This window comes from Equus asinus, chromosome 4, assembly GCF_041296235.1.
Source record: "Equus asinus isolate D_3611 breed Donkey chromosome 4, EquAss-T2T_v2, whole genome shotgun sequence".
Lineage (NCBI taxonomy): Eukaryota > Metazoa > Chordata > Mammalia > Perissodactyla > Equidae > Equus > Equus asinus.
In genome coordinates, this window is record NC_091793.1 from 110,150,409 (window position 1) to 110,172,208 (window position 21,800).

At 36.9% G+C, this 21,800-nt stretch overlaps 1 protein-coding gene across 1 annotated transcript in view; it reads left to right on the forward strand.

Moving 5' to 3' along the window:
• ERICH2 (glutamate rich 2) overlaps window positions 1–21,800 on the forward strand; it is a 27,825-nt gene continuing 6,025 nt past the window's right edge. The window contains exons 1-9 of the mRNA XM_044768730.2: window positions 1–284; window positions 402–447; window positions 7,217–7,252; window positions 8,232–8,262; window positions 8,468–8,516; window positions 8,742–8,778; window positions 10,895–10,990; window positions 13,343–13,491; window positions 16,377–16,564. Of these exons, the coding sequence (XP_044624665.2) occupies window positions 257–284; window positions 402–447; window positions 7,217–7,252; window positions 8,232–8,262; window positions 8,468–8,516; window positions 8,742–8,778; window positions 10,895–10,990; window positions 13,343–13,491; window positions 16,377–16,564 (660 nt within the window). The 5' untranslated portion in view covers window positions 1–256. The remainder of the gene's footprint in view (window positions 285–401; window positions 448–7,216; window positions 7,253–8,231; window positions 8,263–8,467; window positions 8,517–8,741; window positions 8,779–10,894; window positions 10,991–13,342; window positions 13,492–16,376; window positions 16,565–21,800) is intronic.

Here is a 21,800-nt window from a genome sequence, read left to right on the forward strand (position 1 = left end):
CTCCGCTGCTCCCAGGGCGCGTCCCGCCCCCTCCTCGCCGCTCCGCGCGTCCCTGAGCTCTCCCCGCCCTCGCCCGCGCCCCCGCCCCCGCCCCCGCCCCCGCCCCCGCCCCCGCCCTTCCGCCGCTCCCCTCGGCTGTTCCCGGGGATCCAGCCGCGCTTGGTCTCGTCTCCATGGCGACGCGGCGGCTCCGGCTCCTCGCTCCGAACCCAGCGCAAGCTGCCAGCAGAGCTGGCTTGGGGTGTCTGCCCTTTCGATGGCCGGCGTGAGAGGACCACAAGCGGGTAAGAGGCGTGCGGGTCGCCCTCTCCCCCATCCCCGTGTGCAGCCCGACCCAGCCCTCTCGTTGGACCCCCGCTAGGCCCGGCGCCTGAACCCGCGAACTTCTCTGCCCCCTCCAGGTTCGGGCTCTGCGGCCCCCCGGCTGCCGAGGCGGCGCGCGAGAAGGTAGGATCCGCGAGGCTGGACGTGCGCCTCGCACTGGGCTTCCTCCTCTGGCTGTAGTCGGGCACTGAGGAAGGGGTGTATTTCTACGTGGGTGCGAGTGATAACCGGGTAGTTCTGACAGGCGCGTCCACACCACCGTTCTCTGCCTGCGGATTCGCACGCCCCCTCCCCAGCCAGAAAACCAACCCAATGAAAATAGACACGTTCCATCTCAGAGTTTCTGACTGCCTCCCTCGGTCCTCGCCCCCCCCCCCTTAAAACTTCTTTTTCCCTTACTTTTTTTTCTTTTTTTACTTTTACGTTTCTTTGGAAACAGCTTAATGGCTAATAGAAGCGAGCACTCACTGGCTGTAGTTCAGACATCACTCGCTAGACATAACTTGCTCGGCCATAAAAAATTTTGGTGGAATTTGGGCAAATTATGTCACCTCCCTCGCCTTGTTTGCATCTTCTGTAAAATGAGGGGCTTGGACAACGGATCTCTTCTAAGGTCCAGTCTTCAGCCTTCCATGAGTTGACGAGATTGACTTGAGGTTTCCAAAACCAAGATATTGCGGTCTTTTGACTACTCCACACTGCGCCCCAGTAGCATTTAAACTAACATGTCATTATTATAAATGTATCGTTTGCCTTCCCTGACGACATGGGTGAGTTAGATATATCCGTTGTTACCCCAAAAGACCCCGGAAGTTGCTTTTTAAAAATAAATCTGAAAAAGAAAAATGTCTTTTGTTTCATTGGACTAAAAACCAAATGCAAGGATCCCCAAATCCATCTTGTTAAATTTTTTGGGTTTTTTGCTAATTGAAGTTGTTTTGTTTTTTTAATCTCAGGAAAATGGCAGCACTGCTCTTAAGAGTTTACCACAGTTGAATTTCAATTCCACTGCACCACTTCAGAACGCCCGTTTCCTACCCCCATCGTTTGAGCTAAATCTACAGTCTTTTCACCCCCTTCTTTGCCCCAGGCAGTCTCAATTGTGCACTTAAAACTGGCTTCCTTAGTCAGAGTTCACCTTCACACCATCCTTGCTAGGCTGTAGTTAGTAATAACAATAGTAATAGGAGGAGGAGGAGTTGTAATTATAATTGTAATAGGAGATGGGTGCTACTATTATTTATTATTAGCTATCTTTATTAACCCTCACAATAACTCCATGAGGTGGGTAGTATTTTTATCCTCATTTTACCGTTGATGAAAGCGAGTCATGGAAGGGTTAAGGAGTTACTTAGGGTCACACAGTTTGCTGGGATTTGAACATAGGCATTCTGACTCCAGAGTCTGGGCTCCTAGCGCTATGTTATGCTGTAAAGGAAATATATAAAATTTATAGGTAGTCATTTTTAAATATAAATGTAAGTGATAGATGATCATTGAAACCATTTTTATACACATTTGAGGCTATGCAGTGAAATATTGCCCCCGCATCCTATTATGTTTCTCCACTAAGCTCCTCTAGGATGGAGGGTGGTGCTCCGTCAGCGCTCTCTCCCCACCACAGTTGCAGGGCCTGAGCATGTAGCTGTCTGTTTATTTATTCATTCCTTGCCTATTAGAACACAGGGTGGCTTATAGAAACAAGTAGTACAAAAGCAGAAAACAATTGCACAAGTGGGATGAAGAAAAAAATATGTCTTCCACTATTACAAGAGAAACCAAAAAGGAGAATTTTGTGAAATCTGAATTTAAATGTTGGTAACTCATTTTATAAAAGGTTTTTTTGAAGCCTATAGAATCCAAATAAAACCTATTTGGCCCTATTGGCTGCTGGTTAGTGAACACTTACCTAAAGGAGTGGAGATATGAGATGTTTTATGTTCTTTTTTTGGTAGTAAGTCTTTATAATCTGGTGTGCGTATCTCAAATTGAACTAATAACATTTCAAGTGCTCAATAGCCACCTGTGGCTGGTGCCTACCATATTGGACAGTGAAGCTCTAGTTTAATACATTCTTTTCCTTTGCTTTCTTGTTTCTTTCCTTCCCATTCCATTCATTCAACAAATATTTATGCACTAGGCACTAGAGATATTTTTTAGGGTGGCATGAGTTTGTCTATTCTTTGTAGCCCAACTAGCTGAACTAATTGGGCCATTAACTTAGATTTTTGGCTATTGAGAAAGTCAGTTTTTCCTTAAAGCCTAGAACTATATCACATAAAACTCAAGAATTACTGGGAGCCATGTTTTGCACCATGTGTAGAAAATCTCTCTTCAGTGAGAGAGAAGAGTGAGGCCCACATGCAGAAGCAGCTGAGATGAACAAGGGACGGGGTACCCCACGCACCTCCTTGAACACAGCTGTATCCTCTGTGTCCTGACTTCCACACAGCTTGGGTTTTCAACTCTTGGACTCTGTGAGCCAACACTTCTCTTTTTTTGCCTAAGCTAACTTGAGCGTTGTTTCTGCAACCAAGAGTCCAGACTAATATAGCTAAGAAGCCAAGAACCAAGCCCTTTCTTTTAGAAATGAGCCTGTGATGACCTCCACCCCGATGTGCCCTGACTCCCAAAGTACAGTTTAATTTACATAAGAATATTTTCAAACTTATATAATCACATAATTATGCCTTTACAAATCATTTTCTTGTGCACATTTTATATACTTATTTAGCCAGATACATTGATCTTCTGATTAATACTACCCATCTTTCTATGTAAGTCTTTCAGTATATTTTTCTTAATAAAAATAAATCTATATCTGCGTTTCCCCTACTCTTTCTAGGAATCATCCCTTCCAATTATGTGGGCCTTTCTTTTTAATTATAAGAGCATTCTAAGGCAATTAAGTTACTTTATATAATTCCACTGGTTTTATTCATTCAATCAATATCTGAGTACCTTTAAAGTGGTGGGAGACCCACACTCATGAGTAAGAACTGCTCTCCAGAAACTTCTGCTTTCCAAAAACTTTCTGTGCTGGTGGTATAGTCATTCCGCCACTCTAGTTGTCTGTCTGCATATTACTTATGTGTATTTCGTTGACTGATCTTTTTTTCTTCCATCTGCTTCTTAAATGTTGGTGTTTCCCAGGATTCTATCCTTGGCCTTGTCTTATTCTGCATGGGCCATACCATCCATTCCCACTTTTTCATAGCTGTCCCATATGTCTTTTCTCTTGAGTTCTAACTCTGTTTTCAATAGAATAGAATAACACTTGATTTCACATGACCTACAGGCATCTCTAGCTCAGAATTTCCAAAAACAAACTCATCATCCCTCACTATGTGCTCTTCCCCTTGTATCCTCATCCTAGTCATCCAAGCTAGAACCATCAAATTCTTTTCTTTTTCACTTGTGTGTCCAGTGACTCTCAGTTTCACCTCTCTTTTTGTTCCAAGTGTACCTTCCTGGCTTTGTACATCATCAGTTTTCCGCTGGACTAGGGTTTAGCAAACTTTTTTCTGTAGAAGTCCAGATAATAAGTATTGTAGACTTTGTAGGCCATATGGTCTTTGTCGAAACTATTCAACTCTGTCATTGTAGCTTGAAAGCTACCATTGCCAACATACGAACAAATGAGCATGTCTTTGTTCCAATAAAATTTCATTTAGAAAAGTAGGCAGCAAGTCATATTTGGCCCATAGGTTGGAGTTTGCTAACCCCTGCTCTGGACTATTTCAGTAGCCTCTTAACTGGTCTTCCCACCTCCCATTCTCTCTCAGGTTTACCCTCCACAGAATTTCTTTTCTAAGATAGAGCTGATTATATATGGTTGTTCTTCAAAGTCTTTGGTTTTCTATCCATTGCCCACTGGTTAGAGCCCCAAATTCTTAGCATACAGCAATTAATTACTTTTAAAATTTGCTCCCACATACATATCAGACTCATCTATTGCCATTCTCGGACACACCACTAGAATACTCTTCCCCTTCTATTTGACTGACTGCTTGGCTAAATAATGCCACCTTCATTGTGAGCCTGACTCAGTCTTGCTTCCTATAGCAGGTAGAATTAATCACGTCTCACTGTGCTCCCATGGGCTGTGTTAATTCTAGTATTGTAGCTCTTGTTACGTGTTATCAGATGTGTTAGCTTCTTTTGGTTTCAAGGCATAGGAGCCTATTAGTCAAGTTCTCTTTTGGTTTCAAATGACAAAAACAACTCCAGCTTCTTTTGGCGAAAAGAAAAATTGGCCCAGGGAAAGGCAGAGGTTGAACAGGAAACAGGGACTCATATCATCAGGGGTATGTCTGTGTCTGTCTGTCTGTCTCTCTCCCTCTCCTCCCCTGCCCCCTTCCAGCCTCACCACTCCCTCATCTCTTCATCTCTCATCCCTAATTCTTTTGTGTATTCTACTTCGTTCTCAGGCCATTTTTTTCCTGAAGGCTAAAACCATGGCTGCTGGGAGCTTTACACTCATATTCTCCTACCTTTGTGACAATTCCACTTGGAAAAGTCTCAGAGAAAGGTTGTGATGAGCTTAGCTTGGATCATTGGCTCAGCCTTTGGTCCAGTCACTGTGTTATCTTATGAATTACTATAATTGGTCTGTCTTAGGACAGTGCTACTCTTGTGTTCAGGTGGGCTGGATCTCTTGTCTACATAAGGAGGAAGACAGACAACACCTTATTCTAAGAACACTTGTAGAAATTATAATACCTGGGGGAATATAGCAAACCCAGAGAATAGGCCTCAGAATGGGATTTTGGAACTGGAAGGTTATTCAGGGACAGCTCCATTCGCTGGACTCGCTCTTCCTCTGTCTTTTCAATTCTGCCTTCACTGCCTACTGACTCTTGGGTATCTCCAGTTCATGAACTCAAAGGAAGGGATTCGATTGATCCTGTTTGGGCAGTATGGAAAATTACATTGGAGCCCCTTAGAGGGAAGCATTTAGTACAGTACTTTGAAGCTTAGTCTGTCCCATATATATAGGGAGTTAGTACTTGTTTCCCCTATAAAATTCTGAGCTTCTCTTGTATCCCCAGAGCTTATTACAGACATATCAATATATAGTAGGTGCTTATCACATGTTTGTTTTAAGTAGACATTGAATATTACGTGAAAATTAGAAACTGTCGTAACTGTGTTGTTCCCATTACCATTGGAACTGTTGAAAGACATTAGGAGAGTCTGCTCATGTTCCAAAAGCCAGGGGGTACACTTGGTGGAGATGTGCAGGGGTGATTAAATGAATGTTGTGGTGATAATGTTAACCATCATCAATGGTAATAAATGTACAAGGTGTGCGCCTGTATGCCGTTCTTTTGGACACCATGACCCCAATTTGAACAGGTGCCACTGGGTGGAGAAGAGAACTGAAGTAGCACAAGGCCACCATACTGCTCTCATGCCTGTAAGAGATGGATAAATGTAGAGATACAAATCGTTTTGCAAATTTTAAATTGTATTTGTTTATTTTTAAATAGTAATATATTTATATTGTTCAAAGTTCAAGAGGTGTAAATGGACAGAAAGTTAAAAACTCCCTCCCACCCTAGTTCTGCAGCCATTCCTTCTTCTTCCCCAGAGTCAACCAATATTATCAGTTTCTTTTCTGAAAGCACTTCCTTTCAGAGATAATTTTTGCACATTGATAGTTATTTGAAAAATATGTATTACCTATACAATGTACCTCATTCTTCCCAGCTTATTGGGCACTGCTTTAACTTTACCTGTGTTCTGTTACTCTGCTTTTTCCCTGGAGTCAGTGATCTTTCTAAGCAAGTATCATTACTTTGGGGCTTATGTGGTTTTTTAATTGATTAATTAATTAAAAGTCTTCAGAGCTAGTCTGCTTGTCTCAGTCACAGTAAAGCCTCCTTTTTGTTTCCCTAAGCAATCTTAATCAGCCCCATAGGACATCTTCCCAATTTTTCCTTTAGAGAAAACATCAAGTTGTTCCTACAGTGTCCCACCTATATGCCAGGTGCTGTGCTAAACACGTTACTGAGATCATCCTTTATAATGATCCAGTGAAGTTGGTACCATTGTGATCCTTATTTTACAGATGGAGGAACTGAGGCCTAAAGAAGTTAGGTAGCTTGGCCAAGCTCACATGGGAAGTGGCAGAACTGGGATGTGAATCCAGTCTCTTTCACTCAAGAGCCCCTCCGACTCTTGAGTATTACTCTGTACTGCCCCAGGGAATTCAGTTTTGTGAAAGAAGATTAAATAGACACTTCTAGGTAATAATAAAGCCAATCCTAGAAGAGCCAGAGTTCCATCAAGGACTAGGATCTGCCCACCCTAGGTTTTCCTTTAACCAAGTGAAAATGAGAGAATTATATGCATTGATGTTTCATCCAGATAATGGGTGAAATGTAGCAATCCGTAAAGATCCTAGAGCTAGAAAGGAGAGGAGAGCTCTAAATATACAGGGGATGTCTACCCAGACATGTGGATACCCACAGGATTGTGGAAATTTGTGGAGTGAAAGCAGCTCCTAGGAGAGGTCATCTTAGATTTCTTTCAGGCCTTATTTGGTTCATTATTGCATTGGTTGAGCTTCTGAGCACTACAGCCCTAGAGAATTAGGAGTAAAAAATCTTTCGTTTCTCCTAGAGTTTGGTCTTCTACAACTGTTTTTCCCAAAAAGATGCCTTGCTTTTCTGATGGACTTTAGCTTTCTGTGAACTGCTCAGAGGGATAATCAGATTAATAACATATATAATGTCTGGTTTGGTCAGGGTTCCCCAGAAAGAAAGCCTGAGGCAAAAGTTTGTATGCTGCTGCTTTATTTGGGAGTGCAAATCAGTGTGAGGGAGACAGATTTAAAAAGAGAAAAATTGAACACAAAATAACGAAGCTTCCCTTTTATTGTCCACAGTTTTGGCCTTGAATTTTGTATTCCAGAAATTCCTAGGTATGTATGACTGCTACTAGTTTTAAAAGTCTGGCTTGGGATGTGGGGACAAGTGTTGGGGGAGGAGAGGGCAAATGAATTGTTACTTATGAAAAACGTACGTGTAGCCTCTCGCATAAAAAAACCTTGAGTTGATTTTTCCCTTTATAATGAGAATGATATTTATCGAAAACTATGAAGGGCCAACTTATAGGAGAATCAGTCTATATAGAGTGACTTAAGAAAGGTAAGCATTCACAGAGAAAACATTATAATCTGTAAGTGTTAATAAACACAGAAAAAAGTGTTAATAAGAAACTTATAAGGTAAGAATTATATTTTAAAAGATATTTTTGGATAAAATCAAATGTTAATTTCTAAATGTATTTATTGAAATAATATTTTATTAAAAATACTATGTCTTGAAATATGGAAAAATTTCTTGTTCTGGCTTATATGCACTCTATAAAGGTATTTTTCATAACACGGATGAACTGGAATGTGGCAGATAGTTTGGTTTGCATATCATCTTGTTAAAGCAGGGAAGAAAGATGGTACTGTAGACATGAGCCGAGCTGAATCTGTGATTTCTCGGGTCAGCTCGGCGGGAAAGGGGAGTCCTTAACCTGCTGTCGATTGTATTTGCATCTACGTGTGGAGTCCAGGTTATGTGCAACCAAAAAGATAACAGAATTAGAGGCTTATTTAAGACACCACTTTCTAACATGCAGCATTATTCCTATAGCTCTTTTTACATGAACTCCGGGATGAAGTGCAGAGAAAGGGAAGAGTTAATTTCTCTAGACTCTTTTTTAACCCAATTTCATAGTCCAGAAGAATGAGGTTTTTCAGTTAGGATGGAAATAATGCTACTAAATGCAAAAACAAAATACTTCCACAATACCCTACAGACAGACTGAGTTCTGCATTCTGTTTTATTTATGTTCTAAATGTATACAAATGTTTAAAGACATGAAGTAAATATGTTGGTTTTTTGCAGGAATTATCTAGACAAGACAGATGCTATAAAGGTAAGACTACCTAAACTATTTTTAAAAATGTTTTAGTTCTATTTTATCATCAATTTATATAGTTTTTGAATAATTGGCTTTAGTATAAAATTACCTTTTAGCCTAGATAATAGAAATGTTTATATAAAGGCTATAAATAAATTATTTCAAATACCTCAAACTAAAATAATGATAATGCTAGTTTTTATTTCTGCTTCTATTTTAGGCACCAAAATATAGACAGAATGGCAGGTTGCTTGTGTTGGATCCAAAGGGTAAATGATTTATTACTTAAAAAGAATATGTTTGACTGACATTTTGTCCTAAGTATTAGGAAGATAGTCTACTGGAATGGTTGAATGTGGTCAAAAGACTTAGCAATTAAATCCTTTATTATATTGTCTGTCATTCAAAAAGTGCCTAAATATTTGCCAATCAAGAATTTCTATTAGGAACATCACTACTGATAAAATACTGAGGTTTTTTTTCTTCTCTTTCAGAAAAAGTGATGATTGAACCAAGTGAAACAATGTCAAAGTATGATGTCTCTGGTTGCACGGCTGATCTATCACATGGCTTTTAAGCAATTAGAACTAGATAATGCTATCATTTGTCACCCAATTAATTTTGAAAGGCCAGAAATGCATGGATTAGCACTTTAGCTTTTGCTTCAGTCAAAGCAATTGTTCCTAGATAAAAGGACATTTAAATTGAAAAATGAATTTTGATAAAAATGTAGAGGTATAGATAATATTCCCTTCTACTTTTTAAATGCTTAACCACTTAGTCTATATTTTACTTAGATAATTTTCATTGCTCATTTCTTTTTCCCTTTGATACTTGCTCATTTCTTTCAGAATATCTCTTTAATGAATATATACTTTAAAATTAAACAGATTCTTTATTTACTATGAGATGAATTGTTCATAAATACGGAAAATAATCACCCAACTAGTTGAAGAGATTGGTGTTAAAAAGAATCAGTCCAGTTTCAATTTAGTAGCTAAATCTTAAGTACTCGCTTTGTTCAAGGCATTGATTCTGATACTTCATCAAAGCCCTTCCTGTTATGATCATCTCCTGCCCCCTGAAAAAAATAGTCTATTGTTTCCATTATTCTGTAATGAAAAACTATGCTTTGAAGTTGATCATAAAACACATTCATAGAGATCAATTGTTGACAGATTGGTGGGCACCATTCTAGTGGGATTCTATTCACATTGATCTTATTTTGGTTTATTCTGAATATTATTGGCTGGGAAAAATTCCAAGTTATATAACATATTTTCATTTTCCTACTATCAAAGCTAAAAATTAAAATTAGAATCCACCTTGTAAATTATATGTTAAATACATATTTTATATTAAAGAAAAAGTAATGTATACCAGATCAATGACAGAGAATCTATGTTTATTTCAGATTAAATGTTATAGAAATCAGAAAAAATAAATATCCTGTTGAATTTGTTAATCTATATGTAAATATATATATCCTATTACATGGTTGAAAACATATTTAAATAGAAAGGTCTAAGAAAATTTTGGTAGTCTTTGAGGGAAATATGATATAACTTTCAGTAATAATAAGGGAAGTTAATAGGCCATTAATGAAGATAATTACTATTGTGTCTATGAGTCCCACTGTTCATAGACTGTGGTAACAGTGTTGAAACTGGAGCAAGGGGTAATCTACATCCTGAGGTAGTTAAATCCAGGGGTGAATCAAAGGCAGCCTAGGCAAAAATAGAAAAGCAAAGTGATCACGTGTTCTCTTGATCTCATTAATAATTGTTTCTGCTTACGAAACTGCTTTTTGCAAGGGCTAAATGATCATGTTCCCTTCGATTCACTTGCAGAGAAGAGTTTGAGTTGGTGGTGGTTTGGAATAGGCGAGAAGGAGGAATGACTAGGGTAGCCAGTAAGCTTCACGGGTGAGTGGCTTTGTCACCCCAGGTACCTTACCCAGAGTTGGAGGTAAACAGGGCCAGTCTTGGAAAAAAATGATCAAGTAAGAAAACAGAAAATCCTGGGGGCCCTTTGCTTGTGGAGCAGTGTAACTGACCTGCACAGTTGATAAATTTTGCCATTGTAGCTTCCATTCTAATCTCCACCCTCCTACTGGCTCCATAGTCTGACTGGCAAGTGGAATTTGCCAAAAGGTCCTATCCAAGTTGGGTTAGGGAAAACTAGAAGTTTTCTTTCTGCACCAGTTCTCTGCTTTAATCTTTCAATTGATTCTTCTTTCTAGGCAGAGACTCAAGAAGTATGTGGACTTTATAAACCAAGAGTTTCAAACTTCTGTGCACACAGAGCCCGCGTGTATCATTTCCTTTTTTCCCCGTGGATCCATGTGTGAAAGATTTTGTCTACCCAGCAAATTGCACTTAATTAACTATTTTCAGCAGTAAAAGTAAAATATATCTTTAATGCTGGGCAAAGTTTTTTAGGTATTGGACTTTGGATCTGTTGGTTTTTTGGTCAAGCTTTCGAGCATACTTAAAGATGTGAGGGGGAAATGGCTGAAGCACATCCGCCGGTTGTAAAATGCTGAAGCACGGTTGAAAAAATTTTATCTATAGCTTATTTCATAATCATATGTATTATCGTTTCTAAAATAACTGGTTATTTTTTATTTCCGTTTTCCTGCTTTAAGTAAATGCCTCTTTGAACGCAGACCAAGATTAGCAAGCAAACTTTATACCTCACCAGCACAAGTCTCTCTGAATGTAGCTAAGACATTCTCAGAAAAGTAAGTTTTAATTAATTTTGTTTTTAGGCCCATGTTTGGCAAATATAAATCATTTTAAAACAAAGTTTAAAATATAAACTTCCTGAAAAAATTATTAATTCCAATACAAATTTGGGGACATTTCATAAATACGCCTAATGTTCTTAACATACTGAGGAACAGCCCTAACACCTAGGTTATCTATCCCCTAGCATAAGTATGTTCCCGTGGGATATCTAACTGGACTAACCCTCTAACCTTAGGAAATAGTAAATTAAATACCTTCCATTTACAAAGGATATTACATAAAGTAAAAATTTGAATTCTTTCCTCAATTGTAACTTGAGGAAGTGATAGTTACAATTTAAATTGTATTTAAATTAAAACAGATCTTTTTTGCGTATACTAGTTATCTGTTTTTCTTAAATGGTTAGAGGCGTTATTACCATAAATAGCATTACTTTTTCAAATGAGAGGCAATAGATTGTAATTGAAGAGGAGGTTGGACTTTGGGCCTTTGATTCTTTGAAAGTGTGGTTGAGAACGACTACAGAGAGTGAGCAGAAGAGGAATTCATATTTTCCTATTAAAATGATGTTCAGTTCTCATACTTATTTTATGGCATGTTCACTGCTTCCAAATAGTAATATCCCATTTATCTTCAGGCTGTTGAGTATGTGGCTTCCTGTGTGTTGTGTCATTAGGATTTTTAAAGTATTTCCAATTATTCAAATACCCAGAATTATACTAGATAAATTCCCCTCCTTAGACATATGGCTTAGTGAATATATGGGGACTATGTTTCATAGATTCTAAAGCACACATATTTTCTTCATATTTTAACATCTCTTACAATTGATGGCATCTCACACTTTAACTTGGCAGTGCTTTTTCTTTCTTAAATCGTGCTATGTCTTATAGTAAGTAGATGATATCTTAGATTCAACAAAATGCTGTAATTCGTGGGGGGAAAAAAGACAGTAAAGCCCTTTTGTCTAGATTAGATATTAGAGCATATAATTTCTAATAATCACTTGTGGTGACCTTTGGCATAACAGGAATCTCACCATGCTAGAAATTGAATATTTAAGTGACTTCTCAACTTTTCATATGTAGAGTTTCTTCGTGGATGCTTTATTTCACAATTAGAAAATCGAGGAGGGCAGAGGCAGAACAAATGTAAATTATCTTTGCTGTGCATTTTTCATTACCAGAGAGGGATTTTGCTTAGCAGCATATACAGGGGAAGTGAAGATTCCACTCTTAGTATTAAGTATTAGTATTAAGTCTTAGTGTTAAGACTGTGACATGTTCAGCCTATTCGCTAAATCACAGTACAAGACCACTAACTTAACTAATGTTCTGGATTCACATTTCAGTGGGGAGAAAAGAGATCCACCATAACTTCGGGGGGGAAAATAATACTTTATATCTTTCCATGAAAACTAGAAGTTGAATTTTTTAAACTTGGTAAAGGAGACATATTAAAAGAATCTTAAGACCATGAAAAACAGACTTGGGGTTACTTTTCTACCAGCGTGTGTGCCTGTCTTTGTAAACAGAGTGCACCATGCAAGAATCCTGTCTCAATGCCTTATTTATTAACATGCAGTTTCACGCTTAAAGGCTAAAAGAGAAAATTAAGCTGTTTCTATTTCAGCTACTTAAAGAAAAAGCACGCTTTTTGTATTATGACCAAGGGTTAATGTTAGTGTTGGACTCTCTCCATAAGTGTAGCATTTAGCAATGGTTAGAATTGATTTACAAACTTAAAGAAAAAAACCCTCAAAGCTAGTATTCCTTAAATAGTTTTATTCCTTCTATCACAATGATGTGCCAAGGACATTCATGTAACTGATGCTTACATGTTCTGTGTTAAACAACTCTGAAAAGGTTGTTAGAATCATTACACAACAATAAATGCCAAATAGAAATAGAATTTTCGTCAGTAAAAATTTTTTTTTTTTTGAGGAAGATTAGCCCTGAGCTAACATCTGCCAACCCTCCTCTTTTTTCTGAGGAAGACTGGCCCTGAGCTAACATCCGTGCCCATTTCCTCTACTTTATATGTGGGACATCTACCACAGCATGGCGTGCCAAGCGGTGCCATGTCCGCACCTGGGATCCAAACCGGCAAACCCCTGGGCCGCTGAAGCAGAACGTGTGCCCTTAACTGCTGCATCACCGGGCCGGCCCCAGTAAAAATTATTTTTAATGCTTTTCCACAAAGAAGATACTGCTGTTTAGCTATTTAGTTTATTGTTGGTATATTGTGTATCTATATTAAATGTGTGTGTGTGTAAATCCATATAAAGCCTTAAACAGCATTGTGACCTAAGGAAGTATGTTTTCATTTTCTACTTCAATGTTTAGGAAGGAAGTCTCTTCAAAAAATATTGAAAATAAAGTCTCTTTAAAGAATACTGAAAATAGAGTATCTTCAAAGAGTATTGAGAATAAAGACATAGAAACAAATCTACAGTCTAAGCTATGGTCATCTTCCTTCTTAAAAGAAAGCAAAGGTAATAATATTTGTTTTGAGTAACTGTAGCTTCTAATCTAGCCTTCCTTATCCATGACTCTGGGATATTGACAACTCTGTAGGTCTGGGGTGGGTCATGGGAACCAGTAATTTTTCAAATTCATGTACTGGATAATTCTGATATGCAGTCAGGCAAGGAATTCATGGGTATACATTACATAAAATGATAATGATAGAGTATTAAATTTTAGAGTGAATTAAAATACCTATGAAAGCATTAACAAGTTCCATTCATTCAACAATGGTTTATTGAATGCCAGGCACTGGCTTAGAAGCTGTGGATACAACACTTGGCAAATAGGCAAGATCCTTGCCCTTATGAAGTTCACATTCTAGTGGGAGATAGCCAGCTGTTAAAAATAATGAAAAAAAAAAAAACACAAATAAGACAATGACAGGTTGTTTTGGGTGCTATGAAGTAAATAAATGGCACCTGGAAGAAGACCACCTTAGATCTCGGGATCAGGAAACCTCTCTCATGATGCTCAGTAAGTGTTTGTGGATTGACATGAGACCATTCCTGTGACATCACATAAAGTCCTTAATTCCCTATTGTGACCTTCCCTGATGACATCAGTGTGATAAGTCAGTGAACAGGCGGTGCATACTGGAAGATCAGGCTGGTTGTGAGCCGATGGAGACAGTAAATGAAACAGAAGCAGGTAGATGGCCTGAATAGCCCCGCCATCCTCTTGGAAGGACTTGGTATCCTTTTCAGGGTAGCACTTTTTGTTTAGTCAGGAGTTTGCTTTAAAGTCAGGAGTTTTACCAATTTTTCCTTTTTTGTGGCCTGTGTTTTCTTAACATTGTCTCCTCTTGAGTATAGGATTTCCTCGCTTTCTTCTAACACAAGTGTTTCTGTTATTTAGAGTAGCTCATGGCCGCACTCCCATCAAAGAAAGCATCTCACAAGACTTCCCAGACACTCAAAATCTTACAAGAAAGGGGTGGTGTGGCACAAGTTCAGTTTGAAACTGTGAAAGACGTCTGTAGGGCCAAAGGAGCCGCTCTGTCACACAGTAGTGTTTCCCAAAGAGATAATTTTAGGAAACAAATAGTAAACTGTTTTTAAAAAAATTATTTTAATAGTATATTTTAATGTGTGTTAGAAAAAAATAAGACATAGTTAAGAATATGGACTCAGGAGCCAAACTGACTCCCAGATTTACCACTTAATTAGTAGTGTGAAGTTGGGCAGGTTATTTAATCTCTCGGTCCCTCAGTTTCGACTATGAATGGGGTAAAAATAGTACACACCTCATAGGGATGTTGAGAGAATTAAGTGAGTTAACATATGTAGTGTTCAGAAGAGTAATGGCATATAATGTTAGTTATGATTATTATGTTACTTTTATTACTATATCCATCGGTTTCGTAGATGATAATATTTATGATCTGACAATTTATAAGTAGGTTCAAAGAAAACTATTAATAGTGTAGATGATACTCATATATGGCAAAATAGGTGAAGGCAGAATAGGAATTACTGAAGTTTGGAAAGTGTCCCAATAGACTGTGCCGTGGAGATTTTATCTCTTAAGTATTTCTCTGTCCCCTCGTCTCCATTCCTGTTTTACCAGTGCCCTATCATTCATCATATCTCTCACTTGGACTTTTTAAAGAGACCTCTAACCTCTCTCCTTGCTCTTTTTTTTTTTTAGTCTCCATTCAAATACACTTTCCACCCTGCTATCCAAGTATTCCTTCAGAAATGCAGAATTGATCATACTTATTTCCCTCCTTAAAATCTTTCATTAGTAGTCCCTTCTTTCTTAGGATAAAGTCCTAACTCCAAGGCTGCTGGCCAGCAAGACCCTCCATTATCCCGCTAGTGCCTGCCTGCCCCTCCAGCCGTGTCTGTCACCATTTCAGCCTCAACCTTTGCCCTTAAGCAGCATCAAAGTGCTTGTAGCTCCACACACATTCTTATTTCTGCATTGGCTCATGCTGTCCCCTCCCCTTGGAAAAACTGATCCACTCAGATTGGCAATTCCTGAACGCTCTCCAGACCAAGTTGGGGCCCTCCTCTGTGCTCCCATTTACCTTGTACTCATCTTTATCACTGTACTTTCATACTGTTTTATCATTATCCCTTATGTTTCTGACTCCCCATTGGAGTGTGAGCGAGCACCCTGAGGTCAAGGACTGTTCATGTTTGTGTTCCTGGGGCTCAGCATAGTGCTGCGCACTGAACGAGTAGTTAGTAATGCTTATTTTTTATTTTTCAGTCATCTGTGTTTAGTTGTAGGTACTGTGGCTTGACATTAAGAAGAATCGTTGAGAATGTTATGTAACCTCTGGTCATTGATAGAATACTTCACATGTATCTCTTCCTAAATCTATGTCTGTGTGTGTTGAGAGACAGAGAACTTTATTCTCAGATATCCAAGGATTGACACGATCTGCCTAAGACAACTTATTTGCTTCTCAGCCTCTGCAGTCTTACTTTTCCTCTCCAAGCTCTTTATTTAGTATTTACCTTCTCATTAGAACAATCTAGGAAATATATTTCTGGAGATAGAATAGCATTAATTTCTTTTTTCTTGAAATTATTATATTCTACAAACAAAACTTTTTTCCGTTTATTAAAATTTCATGCACTAAACAATTAACACTGACATCAGCTCAATATTAATTGGTTTGGGTTTTTTCGTCTTTCACTTGGCAGTTTTATTACCTTTTTTGGAAATGGAAATTGGGTTAAATTTATTGCAGTGCTGTTTAGTCATGAAAAATAAATAAACTCCAGAACAGGAAGCCATGTAGTAAACATGTACACTTACTACATTATAATTTAGGAATAACCATTTTAAATATTTGAATTTTTCAATATTTATTGATTAAATTATGTATATTCTGTTTTAGGTGGGGTTGGCAAAGATGCAGTCATTGCAGAGCAGGAGAAAATTAGTGAATATTGCCTTCAAGATATTGATGATAAGTTGTCCGAATCAACAGATGACGATGGTGAAGATGATACCAATGATGAAGATAATGACGAAGACAGTACCTCTAATAAGGATACTCATGCCCCATTAGAGTTAATGGCAGAAGTAAGTTTTACTTGGATAATTTAAGAAACTTAAAAATACTAAAATAACTAAATAGTATATAGCCTTGAAGATTTAAAAAATCTGGTAAACAAATGGAGAAGGCATTCCTGGCATAGGAAATAGCAGTGCAAAGGTGTTGAAGCCTGAAATGTCACATGCAAAAATTGCACATAAACATTTACTGATAATTCTATGAATAACAAGGCAATTTTACCTCACTTGTTTTGGTATCACAGTCTACCTTTAATTAATATTGCACAACTTTTTGTCTTCATGTATATTGTAAGAACTTCATAACAGTACATTTTCATTTCTCCCTTCTCTTCCTTTGTATTATTGTTGTCATAGATTTTACTTCTGCGTATAAGCCCCAGGATACATTATTATTTTTGTTTTAAATGGCCAATTCTCTTTTAAAGAGATTTTTTTAAATTGGAAAATATCTTTTTTGGTACACGTTTCTTCTGTTCTTGAGAGCTTCATGTAGATCCAAATTTCTACCTGATAGTATTTCCTTTTACCTGAAAAACTTCCTTTAGTATTTCTTATAATGCAGTTCTGCTGGCATTGAATTCTCTCAGCTTTTTTCTGTCTGAAAAAGTGTTAATTTCACCTTCAGTTTTAAAGGGTACGTTACCTGAAGAATTCTAGGTTACCAGGTTTTTTCTGTGCTTTGAAAGATTGCTCCATTATCTAATAGTTTGCTTAGTTTTAGACAAGATGTCTGCTGTTATTCTTATCTTTATTCATCATCTTATATTTATTCATCATCTTATCTTTATTCGTCTTATCTTTAGACGTCATTTATATGTCTTTTTGTCTGTCTTTTAAACATTTTGCATCTGTATTACTATTTTTGGCAATTTGGTTATGATGTGCCACGATGTGGTTTTCTTCATATTTCTTCTGTTCATTGAGATTCTTGGATCTATGAGTTTATAGTTTGCACTAGGTTTGGAAAAATGTTCAATTTTTAAGTCTTCAAATATTTTTTTCTGATCTCTGTCCTCTCTCTCTTCATCTAGGCTACAATTAACATGTATGTTAGATCACCCAATATTGTCCCAAAGATCACTGATGTTCTTTTTTTTTTTTTCTCTATATATTTCACTTTAGAAATTTCTGTTGCTGTGTCATCAAGTTCATGGTCTTTTCTTTGCTGTTACAATCTGCTGTTAATCCCATCTTCCCTCCCTCCCCCTCCCTCTCTTTTTCTCTCTCTCTCTCTCTGTGTAAACTCATTTGCAATATTCTATTTATCATCTCTAGAAGTTTTATTTAAATATTTTTGTATCTATCCTTTCTCTCCACATCGTGTTCATATTTTTCTCTACTTTTGAGAATATGGCATGTGTTTATAATAGCTTGTCTGCTATGCTATCATCTTTGTCAATTCTAGGTCAGTTTTTATTGATTAAGTTGTTTTCCTGCTTATGGGTCATATTTTCCTGCATCTTTGCCTGCCTGGTAATTTTTTACTGAATCCTAGACATCGTAAATTTTATGTTCTTGGGTGCAAACTTTTGTTTTTAAAAAAAAAAAAATGTTTTGGGACTTTGATCTGGGACACAGTTGAGTAACTTGGAAGCAATTTTCTCTTTTTGAGTCTTGCTTTTAGGCTTTGTTGGGAGAGTCCAGGGCAACCTTTATAGAATAGGGACACTGCTAAGGCAATACCTTGTGAGGACTCTTCCCAATGCTCCATGTATTAGCAGGATCAGGATCTTCCACTCTGGCTGGAGAGAATGTGAGCTCATCTCAGCCCTGTGTGAGGTCCAGTGATTGTTCCACCTGCTCATTCCAGTGATTCTTTCTCTATCCTCAGATAGTTTCTTCGTTCTATATATGCAGATAAGTACCAGCCAAAGACTCAAGGAGACAGCCCTGCAGATTGCAGGAGCTCTCTCTCTTTGTGAAGCTCACTCCTCTTTTGAAAATTATAGCCCCATTGGCCTCTCTGAACACCAAACTGTGTTATTTCAACTCAGAGAGATCACTCATCTCGCTTGGATTCTCCCTACCCATGGTAGCACCTGGAAACAGCCTAAAAGCAGTAAACTGAGGCAATTATAGGACCCATCTTGGTTCCCTTTTCTCAGAGATCACTGTCCTGTAATGTCTGTTGTCCAGTGTCTGAAAACTGTTGTTTCACTTATTTTGTCTGTTTGTTATTTGTGTTTTCTGTTTTTTTAAGGAGAGCAGAGTAAATTTGATCTCTGTTAACTCCATCATAGCTAGAAGCCTCAATTCAAATTTTAGCACAAGGAAAATGCTAATGTGCTTGCCTCCTTAGATAATTTAACCCATATGCCAGCCATGGAATCATATAAGGAAATCAGACATATTTATTAGGTTTTCCTCCTATAATAAAACATATTTAGGAAAATTTGAAACTTCCTTAATATTATAAGGTGCTTTTAATAAGGGGGGAAAAATTGATGTGAAGTGTTGGAAAGATTTCACTTGACAAACGTCCTTTTGACTGGACATCTAAATCGTTCATGAATTGTGAAGCCTTCGGAGACCCTGTTTGCCATAACCAAACTGTCTGGAGTTGCTCATTTTATTTCTTCTCTCTTTGTTTTTGACATTTAATTATAAAGGTAATCCATTAATTCCTTTTCATATAAGTATTCAGACAGTGTGAGATTGCTTATTTTCCTGTCTTGTACTGTGCCTATGCATAAGATCTTTTGTTTTCAGAATGCATCCCTTTTTAATTTTCCCAACTTTTTATTTTGAACATTTCAAACCTATAAAAAAGTTGAAAGAGTATAACAATGAACACATGTATATACTTTACCTAGATTCACCACTTTTTAACATTGTGTTACATTTGCTTTCTCTCTCTCTTTTGATAGATAAGCTATAGATAAAACCTAGATATATATTTTTGGCAGAAACATTTGAAAGTAAGTTGCAGACGTCATAAAACTTCACCCCTAAATACTCGAGCATGGGTCTCCTGAGAATAAGTTCATTCTTCAATGTAACATCATATCCTTGTCACATCTAAGAAAATTAATAATTTTGTAATAAAATACATTATATTCAAATTGAGATTTCCAAATCTGTCTTTAAAATGGCTTTTATAACTGTATTTTTTTCTGCTCATTCCATCTAAATTCATGTTTCGAGTTTAGTTGTTAAGCATTTCTCTTTTTGAATGTCACAAATAATTTAATATAGGATCTTTTTTTAAACCTGTCTTCAGCTTAATTTGGCAGTCTTAAGTAATTATCACAAAAGAGAAATGTTCATTGCGTGAATTTCTTAATTTCACTGCTTTTTGAACTGTTAAAGGAAAATATATTTTACATTAAAACAACAACAAAATAGGTCAATGCAAAGGAGCCTTTGAAATTGATTCCATGCTCCTTTTCATTTTCTGAGACTAGTATTAATATAATGCTTTATTAAATAGACTAGATATTAGTTGACAGTAAGAAATTCTTGTTAATTTTGCTAGATGTGATAGCAATACTGTGATTGGGTTTTTAAAGTGAACTGAGATGATATCTATAAACTCCTTTAAAATAATCTAGGCAGAGGGAGGAAAAGAGTGTGTGGTGATATTGATAAAACCAGATTGGCAAAGTGTTAATTTTTGAAGGTGAGAATTGGGGACGTGTTATTTCTTTTACTATTTTCTCTAATTCTGTGTATATTTAAATTTTCCATGAAGATTTTTAAAATATAGACTATAACTGCGTATTATACTGGCCACATTCTCTGACTGTGATCAATTAAACTAGGCATTGATAACAAAAATAACTATCATAACAAATTTAAAATACTTAAAACTGAAAGATATTCTTCTAAATGACGTCTGAATTAAAAATAAAAATCCTAGGGCCAGCCCAGTGGCGTAGTGGTTAAGTTCATGCACTCTGCTTCAGCGGCCTTGGGTTTGCCAGTTCGGATCCCAGGCATGGACCGACACACTACTTGTCAAACCGTGCTGTGGTGGCATCCCACATACAAAATAGAGGACGATTGGCACAGGTGTTAGCTCAGAGCCAATCTTCCTCACCAAAAAAGAAAAACTCATAACTAAACTTACAAACTATTTAGAAAACAAGGATAGCCACAACAGTAAATACTAAAACTTTTGAAAAGATCATAAAGTTTCAAATGCTTTGATGATGATGATGATGATGATGATGATGATGATGATTCCAGGAAGAATGACAATAAATGAACTACATATTAATACAAGAAGGTAGAAAAAGAACAAAATAAACATAAGGAAAATAAGAAAAAGAAAGAAACTAATAATTCAAACTAAAAACCAAATTAATATATCAAGTGCTGGATATTTGGAGAATGACATAGATAAACCACTACATATCAAAATTAAAATGGAAGAAAAACCCAAAAAGGGATGAAAATGAACATGTCTTAACCTTAAACAAGAAGAGATTTTTAAAATATAAGAGAATTCTATTTCATGAGTGAACAAGCATTTTAATATGTGAATAAATGAGAATTGTGATGAATTAATGGTTTATAGAAAAATCTCCAGAAGAGTTCTATTTATATTAGAAAAACATATGTAATCCCAGTGCTCATGGGAGAAACAGAGAAAACTGGTAGAGAATTGCTTCTTAAAATGGCACCTGAGTATTTATGAAAGATCTGGAAACGTGTGAGAAGTGTCTTTTATATATCACTCAATGCCCCATCTCTTGCAGAGTAAACCTGGTCTACCTGCATATGGCTCAGAATATGTCACACACAAGCAAAAACAATCATCCAAGTGTAGGGTTATTTTAGTGGAAACAGTCTAAATTTAATAATAGAAGGTTAGTTATTAAATTATAGCCCAAGTAAAAAATATATAAGAATGTTTAACTCCATGGGGAGAAAATCATCATGATGTGTGGTTTATTTTCTAAAAGTTACTGAATAATCCTAGTTTTGGTAAATGTGTTCATTTATGGGGGAAAAAAACACTAAACATACTTGAAGATGTTAAAAATAAACATTTCTGGATAGTAGAAATATAGATGGTTTTTAATTAGGGACAGAATGGGTTTATTGAGCTTTTAAATTTCCTACATAGAAAAATGTGTATTACTTTGTAACAAGAAAAATTTAATAAAAATAGTAAAAGCAAGACTGGCTGGCATAAGAACAATACTGGAAAATATTGAATACACATAATTGTAAGTCTACATTTTCCTGCTAAGTATTGTCATGTACTTATGGCCTAAGGTCACAAATAAAAGGTGTA